General features: G+C 48.6%; 1 protein-coding gene across 1 annotated transcript in view; it reads right to left on the bottom strand.

The window, feature by feature from the left end:
- Positions 1–11,280, bottom strand: part of pabir2 (PABIR family member 2) — a 38,906-nt gene extending 27,626 nt beyond the window's left edge. Inside the window, exon 1 of the mRNA XM_043714349.2 lies at positions 11,148–11,280. Within this exon, the coding sequence (XP_043570284.2) occupies positions 11,148–11,266 (119 nt within the window). The 5' untranslated portion in view covers positions 11,267–11,280. The remainder of the gene's footprint in view (positions 1–11,147) is intronic.
- Between the last annotated feature and the right edge of the window lie 1,486 nt (positions 11,281–12,766).

The raw sequence follows: 12,766 nt of genomic DNA, 5'->3' as shown, positions 1-12,766 counted from the left end.
CAGCATGGAAACAGACCTTTGGTCCAACCCGTCCATGCCAACCAGATATCCCAACCCGAACTAGTCCCACCTGCCAGCACACGGACCATATTCCTCCAAACCCTTCCTATTCATATACCCATCCAAATGCCTTTTAAACGTTGCAATTGTACCAGCCTCCACCACTTCCTCTGGCAGCTCATTCCATACACGTACCACCTTCTGTGTGAAAAAGTTGCTCCTTAAGTCCCTTGAATATCTTTCCCCTCTCACCCTAAAACTCTGCCCTCTCATCCTGGACTCACCCACCCCAGGGAAAAGACTTTGCCTATTTACCCTATCCACGCCCCTCATAATTTTGTAAACCTCTATAAGGTCACCTCTCAGCCTCCGAGGCTCTAGGGAAAACAGCCCCAGCCTGTTCAGCCTCTCCCCATAGCTCAAATCCTCCAACCCTGGCAACATCTTTTCTGAACCCTTTCAAGTTTCACAACATCCTTCCTACAAGGAGGGAGACCAGAATCGCACACAATATTTTAAAAGCAGACTAACTACTGTCCTGTACAGCTGTAACACGGCCTCCCAACTCCTACACTCAATGCTCTGATCAATAATGGAAGGCATACCAAACGCCTCCTTCACTATCTTAACTATCTGCGACTCCACTTTCAAGAAACTATGAACTTGCACTCCAAGGTGTTTTTGTTCAGCAAAACCCCCGAGGACCACTAAGTATATAAGTTCTGCCTTGATTTGCCTTTCCAAAATACAGCACCTCACATTTACCTAAATTAAACTCCATCTGCCACTCCTCGGCCCATTGATCTTGCTGATCAACTGTTAAAGAAATTAATTCTAATTCCTTAAAATGATCAAAGTTGCCGAAAATAATTCAAGTGTGGTTTACAGTGGCATGATATTGAACTCTGTATTCAGTTCTATCCACTGGTGCTGAAGGAGACATAACTCAAATCAATAAAACCATTCACAAAAATGTAATTGGAACAAAACCAAAGACAGTCCTTTTAACAAACTCAAAACCAGACACTGAGTATAGAACAAAGTTAATTCCATCTATGCTTTCCCAATACAGCATCGTAAATCTTAAAGTGCTAAATTCCTACACAACGTCCCACTCACTCACCCACCAATCAGTCACGTAAAACTTTAACCTTTTTATTCTTTCATCGGATCTGGACATCACTTGCTAGACCAGCATTTATTAACCCTGTAAAGAATGCAGCTACTTTCCCTGGGGAACATCAGTGGACCAGATAGATAAACCGCCAAGTCAAAATCTAATGTTTGAATCCCTCAACATTTCTGTAACCATCTCCAAACTCTAACATAGAAACAGGAGTAGACCATTCAGCCCTTCGAGCCTGCTGTGCCACTCATTCTGATCACATCTGATTATCCAACTCAATAGCATGTTCCCACTATTTCCTCATATTCATTGTGGGCGACATGGTGGCACAGTGGTTAGCACTGTTGCCTCACAGCACCAGAGACCCGGGTTCAATTCCCAACTCAGGCAGTTTGCACATTCTCCGTGTCTGCGTGGGTTTCCTCTGGGTGCTCCGGTTTCCTCCCACAATCCAAAAATGTGCAGGTCAGGTGAATTGGCCATGGGAAATTGTCCCATAGTGTTAGGTGAAGGGGTAAATGTAGGGGAAAGGGTCTGGGTGGGTTGCGCTTTGGCGGATCGGTGTGGACTTGTTGGGCCGAAGGGCCTGTTTCCACACTGTAAGTAATCTAATCTAATCTTTGATCCCATTTGCCCCAAATGCTATATCCAATTCCTTCTTGAAATGATACAATGTTTTGGTCTTGATTTCTTTTTGTGGTCGTTAATTCCACAGCATTACCACTCTCTGGGTAAAGAAATCTCTCACCATCTCAGTCCTGAATGATTTACCCCATATCTTCAGATTGTGACCCATTGCTCTAGACTCCCCTGCCTTCAGAAACATCTTTCCTGCATCTACCTTGACTAGCTCTGTTAGAGTTTTATAGGTTTCTATGAGATTCCCTCCCATTTTTCTGAACTGCAGCAAATGTAATTCTAACCGATTCATTCAATCTCTCCTAACACCTCCCTCTGCCAGACCAGGAATCACACTAGTAAACCTTCACTATACTCCCTCCATAGCAAAAACATTCCTGCTCAGATGACATCAAAACTGCACACAATGCTCGAGGTGTGGTCTCACCAAGGCCTGTACAATTGCAGCACGACATCCCTGCTCCTGTACTCGAATCCTCTCGCTATGAAGGCTGCTGAATGTCATTTGTCTTCTTCATCGCCTGCTTCACCTGTATACTTACCTTCAACAAGAGGTGCACAAAGATACCCAGGTCTCATTGCACATTTCCCTCTCTCAATTCACAGCCATTCAAATATAAGCTGTCTTCAGCTTATAACCTGACTTTAATCCACATATTATATCTTTCATGCAACTGCCCACTCACTCAACTTTTCCAAACCACACCAAAGCATCTCTACACCTTCCGCACAGCACAAACCCTAGCAGCTTTGTGTCTTCTGCAATTCTGGGGATATCACACTTAGCTTCCTTATCAAAATCATGAATGTAATTTGTGAATAGCTGGGGTCCTGTCACTGATCCTTGTAGTACCCCACCAGTCACTGCCTACCACTTGGAAAAAGACCCATTTATTCCTACACTTTGTTTCCTATCTGCCAAACAGTTTTTTATCCATCTCAACACACTACCTTCCAACCCCATGTGCTTTACAGACTAAACTCTATGTGGAACTTTGTCGAAAGCCTTCTGCAATTCCAAACAAACCACATCCCCTAGCTCTCCTTCATCAAATCCACTAGTTATATCCTCAACAGATTCCTGCAAATTTGTCACATATGACTTTCCATGCTTCCCTTGATTACATTGCTTAAGCATGCCCCTCATTTCACTCCTACCAACAGAAGCTATAACTTCAACAGTCTGAAATCCCTGCTCTGCAATACCATCCTTATCCCTTCAACTCCATCAAACTCCTTCGACCTCAACTTCCTCTACCTTGTAGCTGTCACTATTCTGCTTTTGCTCTCAACCCCTTCATCTCCCCAGCAAATCCATCTGACCTTCCAAACCCAAACACCAATACTGCCCTCAGTTATAGAGTCATAGAGACGTACAGCACGGAAACAGAGCCTTCTGTCCAACTAGTCCATACCAACCAGATATCCCAACCTAATCTAGTTCCACCTGCCAGCACCCAGTCCAAACCATTCCTATTCATCTACCCATCCAGATGCCTTTTAAATGTTGCAATTGTATCAGCCTCCACCACTTCCTCTAGCAGTTCATTCCATACTCGTACCACCCTCTGCGTGAAAAAGTTTTCCCTAAACCTATGCCCTCTTGTTCTGGACTCCCCCACCCCAGGGAAAAGATTTTATCTATTTATCCTTTCCATACCCTTCATGATTTTATAAACCTCTGTAAGGTCACCCCTTAGCCTCCGACGCTCCAGGTAAAACAGCCCCAGCCTGTTCAGCCTCTCCCTATACCTTGAATCCTCCAACCCTGGAAACATTCTTGTAAATCTTTTCTGAGCCCTTTCAAGTTTCACAACATCTTTCGATAGGAAGGAGACCAGAATTGCATGCAATATTACAAAAGTGGTCTAACCCAATGTCCTGTACAGCCACAACTCCTGACCAATAAAGGAAAGCATAGCCACAACATACTTCGATGTTGTGGCTATTACGGAGACATGGGTAGAACAGGGACAGGATTGGCTGTTGCAGGTTCCAGGGTTTAAATGTTTTAGTAGGGTCAGAGGTGGGGGTAAAAGAGGGGGAGGTGTGGCATTGCTTGTCAAAGATAGTATTACAGCTGTGGAAAGGACGATGGATGAAGACTCGCCATCTGAGGTAGTTTGGGCTGAGGTTAGGAATAGGAAAGGTGAGCTCACCCTGTTAGGAGTTTTTTTACAGGCCTCCTAATAGTCCTAGAAATGTAGAAGAAAGGATTGCGAGGATGATTCAAGAGAAGAGTGAAAGTAACAGGGTGGTTGTTATGGGGGACTTTAACTTTCCTGATATTGATTGGGAAAACTATAGCTCAAGTTCGTTAGATGGGTCAGTGTTTGTCCAATGTGTGCAGGAGGGTTTCCTGACACAATATGTAGATAGGCCAACAAGAGGTGAGGCCATACTGGATTTGGTTCTGGGTAATGAACCAGGCCAGGTGTTAGAATTAGAGGTAGGTGAGCACTTTGGGGACAGTGACCACAATTCGGTGACTTTTACTCTAGTGATGGAGAGGGATAAGTGTGCACTACAGGGCAAGAGTTATAGATGGGGGCAGGGAAATTATGAAGCTGTGAGGCATGACTTAGGATGTGTGGCCTGGAAAAGTAAGCTTCAAGGCAAGGGCGTAATTGATATGTGGAGCTTGTTCAAGGAGCAACTATTGAGTGTCCTTGATAAGTATGTACCCGTCAGGCAGGGAGGAAAGGGTCGTGTGAGGGAGCCGTGGTTTAATAAGGAATTGGAATCCCTTGTTAAATGGAAGAGGACGGCCTATGTAAAGATGAGGCGTGAAGGTTCAATTGGGGCGATTGAGAGTTATAAGGTAGCCAGGAAGGACCTGAAGAGAGAGCTAAGAGCAGTAAGGAGGGGACATGAAAGGTCCTTAGTTGGTAGGATTAGGGAAAACCCTAAGGCTTTCTATAGATATGTCAGGAATAAAAGAATGACTAGGGTAGGAATAGGTCCTGTCAAGGATAATAGTGGGAAGTTGCGTGTGGAGGCTGAAGAGATTGGGGAGACACTGAATGAATACTTTTCGTCAGTATTCAATCAGGAACAGGACATTGTTGTCAATGTGAGTACTGAGTCACAATTAAGTAGAATGGATGGCTTTGAGGTATGTTGAGAAGAGGTGTTGGAAATTCTGGAAAGGGTGAAAATAGATAAGTCCCCTGGGCCTGATGGCATTTATCCTAGGATTCTCTGGGAAGCAAGGGAGGAGATTGCAGAGCCATTGGCCTTGATTTTTATGTCCTCGTTGTCTACAGGAGTAGTGCCAGAAGATTGGAGGCTAGCAAATGTGGTTCCCTTGTTCAAGAAGGGGAGTAGGGATAACCCTAGTAACTATAGGCCGGTGAGTCTCACTTCTGTTGTGGGCAAAATCTTAGAGAGAATTGGAAGGGATAGGATTTATGAACATCTGGATAGGAATAATGTGATCAAGGATAGTCAGCATGGTTTTGTGAAGGGCAGGTCGTGCCTCACAAACCTTATTGAATTCTTTGAGAAGGTGACTAAGGAAGTGGACGAGGGGAAAGCAGTAGATGTGGTGTATATGGATTTTAGTAAGATGTTTGATAAGGTTCCCCATGGTAGACTACTGCAAAAAATACGGAGGTATGGCATTGAGGGTGAGTTGGAGGTTTGGATTAGGAGTTGGCTGGCTGGAAGAAGACAGAGGGTAGTAGTTGATGGCAAAGGTTCATCTTGGAGTGCCGTCACTAGCGGTGTTCCGCAAGGATCTGTTTTGGGACCATTGCTGTTTGTCATTTTTATAAATGACCTGGAAGAGGGGTTAGAAGGTTGGGTGAGCAAGTTTGCGGATGATACGAAAGTCGGAGGAGTTGTAGACAGTGAGGAAGGATGTGACAGGTTACAGCGGGATATAGATAAGCTGCAGAACTGGGCAGAAAGGTGGCAAATGGAGTTCAATGTAGCTAAGTGTGAGGTGATTCACTTTGGTAAGAGTAATAAAAAGATGGGGTACTGGGCTAACGGTCGGATACTTGGTAGTGTGGATGAGCAGAGGGATCTTGGTGTCCATGTACACAAGTCTTTGAAAGTTGCCACCCAGGTAAATAGTGCGGTGAAGAAGGCATATGGCATACTGGCTTTTATTGGTAGAGGAATTGAGTTCCCGAGTACTGAGGTCATGTTGCAGTTGTATAAGACTCTGGTGCGGCCGCATCTGGAGTATTGTGTGCAGTTTTGGTCGCCATATTATAGGAAGGATGTGGAGGCACTGGAACGGGTGCAGAGGAGGTTTACCAGGATGTTGCCTGGTATGGTAGGAAGATCGTATGAGGAAAGGCTGAGGCACTTGGGGTTGTTTTCATTGGAGAAAAGAAGGTTTAGGGGTGACTTGATAGAGGTGTATAAGATGATTAGGGGTTTAGATAGAGTCGACAGTGAGAATCTTTTTCCACGTATGGAGTCAGCTATTACGAGGGGGCATAGCTTTAAATTAAGGGGGGGTAGGTATAGGACAGATGTTAGGGGTAGGTTCTTTTCTCAGCGAGTCGTGAGTTCATGGAATGCCCTGCCAGTAGCAGTGGTGGACTCTCCCTCATTATGGGCATTTAAGCGGGCATTGGATAGGCATATGGAGGATAGTGGGCTAGTGTAGGTTAGGTGGGCTTGGATCGGCGCAACATCGAGGGCCGAAGGGCCTGTACTGCACTGTATTCTTCTATGTTCTAAACGCCACCTTCACTATCCTATCTACTTTCAAGGAGCTCAAGGAGTTCTTATAACTCCCTCTCCAAACCCTCTGCCTAACCCCCAATTTACGAAAAATCTTTCAACCTTTCCACCTTAAACTCCTTTCACAGTACTGTAATACCTTTACTAAAGAATTTCAGCTCTCAAACCCTTCAAATTCACTCACTGCAAGACTGTCCCTTCAACAGCCCAACAATTGGTAACTCACCCCCTCTGTAGCTCAGTTTTCATTTTCCTGACACGCCGGTGAGCATCTCACATCTTGCTCCAGTTTAGGATGTTAAGTAATATAAAAGGAGGTTAGTGCTACATAACAATACAGCAGCTTGGCAGTTCTGACATCACAAACAGCAAGTGATGCATTGCTACCTATAAACATTGGGTACAAAAGTTCAAAAACCGGTCTTAAAATCACAAATTACACTAACCACTCTTTGCTTTAACTGTTAACATCAAAGAGACAAACTGAGGATGGAAATAATGAAGCTGGTCAGCCCACAAACAATCATTTGCAGCTTGCTTCCTCATACAAGCACTGGAAATGGAGAAAGGTGGAGGAGGCCAATCAGTCATGCCTGTGCTGGCTCTTTGAAAACTGTCCAACTCTCCCCCGCTCTCCTTCTATAGTCCTGTGTATTTTCCCTTTAATTTAGTTATCCAGTCCTCTATTGAAAGTTTCTGCTGAATCTGTTTCCCCTGTCCTTTCAAGCAGCATATTCCATATCACAACAACATGATGTAGAAAAATAAAGTCCAGCGCCAGGTTCTTTTTCCAATTATTTTAAATATAGGTCTTTGTAAACCAATGCTCTTCCCACCAGGAAGAGACTGTCCTCATTTACTTTATCAAAATCCTTCATGATTTTGAACACTTTTGCCAACTCTTTTTGATCTTCTTGGCCCCAAAAAGGAATCTGTTTCTCCACGATCAAATCAGAGTTGGTGAGAAAGTAGAGTGAAATTGTCTAAATTGTTCGTGCTGATTAGTCTCCTGCTGAGTAAAGAAAGGTATTGAAATAGGGTACAGTGCTATCATTAAACATCTCTCCAAGACGGTCCCAGGGCCTATGACCACATAGCAGACTACAAAATCACAGCATAAAAGCAAAATACTGCAAATGCTGGAAATCTGAAATGAAACAGAAACTGCCAGAGAACTTTAGAAGCTCTTTGAAGAGAAAAACAGAGTTAATATTTCAGGTATGATGACATTCATCTTAATCTACACTTCTCCAAGCTTAAAGAAGCAGTTTCTCAAATCTATTCACATAATTAAATTCCTTATTTCTGGATCCATTTTCATGAACCATTTCTGCACCTTCCTAACGTGTGAATACAATGTTCCAGCTGAGGCTGACCAAGTGTTTTATCATAATTTCCATGCTTTTATATTCTAGGTATCTATCAAATATGAGGATCCTGTATACTTATCTAACCACTTTCTCAGCTTGCCCAGCCACATATAATACTTGTTCTTCTTAATAAAACGCAATGGTTCCATTAAATTTCATCGGCCACCTGATTCCCCATTCAGCTACAACATCTATATCCCTCTAAAATTTATGATTCTCCCATTGTTCCAAGTTCAAACGCCGCCGTCGCTGGGAGCCGAGGGCCCTGTACACTAGTTTGGGCCATTAAGATAGATCAAGACAATCAGTGGTCTTAAAAGCAAGCTCCTAGGATTTTATAGACTTTTTGGCACAGAACTGCTTCACAACTCATTGTCAGATCTGGCTGGAGCTCTATCTGGCTTAGTAATCTTCTACCATGACCTCTCAATATACTAGGGCCATCATTAACTGAGATACTGAGCCATATCTTATCTACACCACCACACCTCCTCAATTCTCATTTTCAAATCACTTTTCTGCTTCCTCCTCCTCTCATTTGCCAGAAGATTGGGGATTCATCCTTCTCTACTTCTTCACACCTCTGTCTTCCTGTGCTTTTCTCTAGTTCTCCAGACACTCATGTTCTCATCATCCCTGTTAAACTGGTCAACATTAACAGCAAACATCATTGACCATCAACACCTCCAGTCTCAATCATTCATTCAGATCATCCATGACAATCAGTAAAAGGATGGGGCTCAGTCAATCCTTAAGTGCAGTCCAATTTGGACTTCCAAACTGTCACTTTTCCTCCAATGCTTCTCACTTTTGTCTTGTACATGTCCTGTAATAGTCATAGAAACATCTCAGGCAGTCTGCCTTTGCCTGTCCTATGTCTACAACTCTCTTACCCATAACCCTTTAAGATCATTGTGTCTGTCCAATTCTGGTCTCTTGTTCTTCACAATACCTCTGTTCCACCAGTTGTAGCAGTGCCTTCAACTGCCTGGGTACTAAATATTGAAATGATTTCCATAAATCTCTCCACTAATTCTTCCACCTTTAAGCTCCTCTTAGAAAGATTTATAATGGGAAAAGGCAGAAAAGTGGATTTGAGAAATTCCAGATCAGCCACAACCTCACTGAATGGAGGAGTAGGAAACTGGATGGGCCGTATGCTCCTACATCACATTGGTCTAAAGGTTCCTTGTCATCTGTCCCAGTATCACTCTCAGTGCAATGTCATATTGTGTCCAATCAGGTTACTGTGAAGCACCTTCATACTCTCAATAACAGCCTATCAATCTCATCTACCCACTGTACTTTGTGGGGAAGTTCCAGGTTTTTACTACCGTCTGTGTGACATTCTCTCTGAGCAGCCTGCATCTAACGTTAGGGATCAGGATTCTCTCCAGCAGCCAAACAGCCGAGTCTCTGGTCTACTCCCGAGCACCGTGTGGTCACGGGGAGGTCACCAGCACACCTCCAGGATGTAAACACCTCCCCCTCCCTCTCCCACCTCCGCCTCCTCCTCCCTCTCCCTCCTCCCTCTCCCACCTCCCTCTCCCACCTCCACCTCCCTCTCCCACCTCCCACTCCCTCCTCCCTCTCCCACCTCCCTCTCCCACCTCCCTCTCCCACCTCCCACCTCCCTCTCCCACCTCCCTCCTCCCTCTCCCTCCTCCCTCTCCCACCTCCCACCTCCCTCCTCCCTCTCCCTCCTCCCTCTCCCACCTCCCACCTCCCTCTCCCTCCTCCCACCTCCCTCTCCCACCTCCCTCTCCCTCCTCCCTCTCCCTCCTCCCACCTCCCTCTCCCACCTCCACCTCCCTCCTCCCTCCTCCCTCCTCCCTCTCCCTCCTCCCTCTCCCTCCTCCCTCTCCTCCCTCTCCCTCCTCCCTCTCCTCCCTCTCCCACCTCCCTCTCCCTCCTCCCTCTCCCTCCTCCCTCTCCTCCCTCTCCCTCCTCCCTCCTCCCTCTCCCCCCTCCCCACCTCCCTCTCCCACCTCCACCTCCCTCTCCCACCTCCCTCTCCCACCTCCCTCTCCCACCTCCACCTCCCTCTCCCACCTCCCTCTCCCATCTCCCTCCTCCCTCTCCCACCTCCCTCTCCCACCTCCACCTCCCTCTCCCACCTCCCTCTCCCATCTCCCTCCTCCCTCTCCCACCTCCACCTCCCTCCTCCCTCCTCCCTCTCCCTCCTCCCTCTCCCCCCTCCCCACCTCCCTCTCCCACCTCCCTCTCCCACCTCCACCTCCCTCTCCCACCTCCCTCTCCCATCTCCCTCCTCCCTCTCCCACCTCCCTCTCCCACCTCCACCTCCCTCTCCCACCTCCCTCTCCCATCTCCCTCCTCCCTCTCCCACCTCCACCTCCCTCCTCCCTCCTCCCTCTCCCTCCTCCCTCTCCCCCCTCCCCACCTCCCTCTCCCACCTCCCTCTCCCACCTCCACCTCCCTCTCCCACCTCCCTCTCCCATCTCCCACCTCCCTCTCCCACCTCCCTCTCCCATCTCCCTCCTCCCTCTCCCACCTCCCTCTCCCACCTCCCTCTCCCTCCTCCCTCCTCCCTCTCCCCCCTCCCCACCTCCCTCTCCCACCTCCACCTCCCTCTCCCACCTCCCTCTCCCACCTCCCTCTCCCACCTCCACCTCCCTCTCCCACCTCCCTCTCCCATCTCCCTCCTCCCTCTCCCACCTCCCTCTCCCACCTCCACCTCCCTCTCCCACCTCCCTCTCCCATCTCCCTCCTCCCTCTCCCACCTCCACCTCCCTCCTCCCTCCTCCTCCTCCCTCTCCCCCCTCCCCACCTCCCTCTCCCACCTCCCTCTCCCACCTCCACCTCCCTCTCCCACCTCCCTCTCCCATCTCCCTCCTCCCTCTCCCACCTCCCTCTCCCATCTCCCTCCTCCCTCTCCCACCTCCACCTCCCTCTCCCACCTCCCTCTCCCATCTCCCTCCTCCCTCTCCCACCTCCCTCTCCCATCTCCCTCCTCCCTCTCCCACCTCCACCTCCCTCCTCCCACCTCCCTCTCCCACCTCCCTCTCCCACCTCCCTCTCCCACCTCCCTCTCCCTCCTCCCCAACCTCCCTCTCCTACCTCCCACCTCCCTCCTCCCTCTCCCTCGGGACGTTGGAAATTACTTCACGGCTGGAGGAGGATTGTTGAAGTTACACACGGCTGTTAACGGGGGGAGGGGGATGATTGAGGAGCCCGCCCTGAAACTGCCTCCTTCTCCCAATCGGGGCCTCGGCCACCGGCTGCGAGTGGGATCTTCCTGTGCGCCAGAGCTGCCCTGTTTCCATAACGACAGCAGCGGAGCCTGGGCCTACCTCAGGCCGTTGATCATGGGCGCGCTATTGGATCTCCTGAGGCCGCCGTCGCTGGGAGCCGAGGGCCCGGGCCCGGGGCCGGGCAGCGGCAGCTCCAGCTCCATCTTCTCCTGGGCCATGGGGCCGAGCCTCAGCCGCTCATCCCGACAGCGGGGCTCCCGAGCTCGGCCACGACATGGCGAGGAGCAGCCCAGCTAGGCCTCGGGCCTGAAACAAACACCTGGGAGGCTGCGCCTCGGCCTCGCCCACATCCCCAGCCGGACACGGACAGCGATCTCCCGGCTCCCGCTCCCGCTCCAACCGCCCTGAAACAAATCCCGCCTCCCCAACACTAGCCAATCGTGGCGCGGCGTCGACTGACAGGCAGGTGGGTGTACCAATCCGTAAATACCAATGGGTGACTGACAGGGCTGTAGGCCAATCACAGGTAGGGGAATATTGGCTTTGTTCCAAACACCAAGCTTATCGCTGATTGGCAGTTTCTTGACTAATCGGCGAAAGCAACGGCGGATTTGGAATAAAGGTGGGACTTCCTGCCACCGCTGTCCAATGGGAAGAGGGTTAACCCGACCTGACCCCTCCGCAACCCCTGGGATGGAGGTGGAGCCGATACCGGAGAGGGCGGGGCTTAGCCCGGTTGGGCGGGGCCTATTCCTGAAGGGGCGGGGTCAGTTGGATTGGGGAATTGCAACATTGCACCAGGAATGTCAGGTCTTGTGGAAGATGTCCAGGTACATGGAGCTCAGCGTTGTGAAGCTCATTAAAACTATCAATCTTTGGTCACCATGACCTGGAGGTGCCAGTATTGGACTGCGGTGCACAAAATTAAAAAATTACACAACTTCAGATTATTGTCCAACAGGTTTATTTGGAAGTAGACGCTTTCAGAGCGATGCAACTTCATCAGGTGTTTTTTGAAAAATGCAGGAGGGATCCCAAAAGGATTACAGATCACAAACCCACTCAAGTCGACCGATAGTGTTCCCTTCATTGTCTAGTACTTCCCGGGAGTGGAACGACTACACCATGTTCTTCACAGGCTGCAACACATTATCAATGAGGATGAGCACCTTGCCAAGACCTTCCGTGCGCCTCCACTTCTCGGATTTAAACAACAACCAAACCTCAAACAGATCATGATTCATAGCAAACTGCCCGGCTTTCAGCACTCAACACCCTACAGCCCTCTCACAGAAGCTGCTGCAAGAAGTATCAGAGTATCGACACAGGTAACACCATTACACATGTGGACACCTCCCACTATGCAGGAGTACTCATATGACTCAGCCAACATTGTCTATCTTATACACTGCAGGTAAGGATGCCTTGAGGCATGGTACATTGGCGAGACTGAGCATTTGCTACACCAGATGAATGGACACTGCACAACAATCACCAGTCAGGAGTGTGCCCTCAGTCGGGGAACACTTCAGCAGTTCGGGACATTCGGCCTCAGACCTTTGGGTGACCATCTTCCAAGGCGGACTTTGGGACAGGCAACAAGAGTGGCTGAGCAGAAGCTACACAATCTCTCTCTCTCTCACACACACACTCACATACACACACACACACACACTCACACACACACACACACTCACACATACTCACACACACATACA

This window comes from Chiloscyllium plagiosum, unplaced genomic scaffold (assembly GCF_037043375.1).
Source record: "Chiloscyllium plagiosum isolate Xiang-an unplaced genomic scaffold, Cpla_swu_hap1 HiC_scaffold_11, whole genome shotgun sequence".
NCBI classification, from domain to species: Eukaryota; Metazoa; Chordata; class Chondrichthyes; order Orectolobiformes; family Hemiscylliidae; genus Chiloscyllium; species Chiloscyllium plagiosum.
Note: the sequence above shows the minus strand (reverse complement) of the source record. Positions and strands in the feature narration are given on the sequence as shown.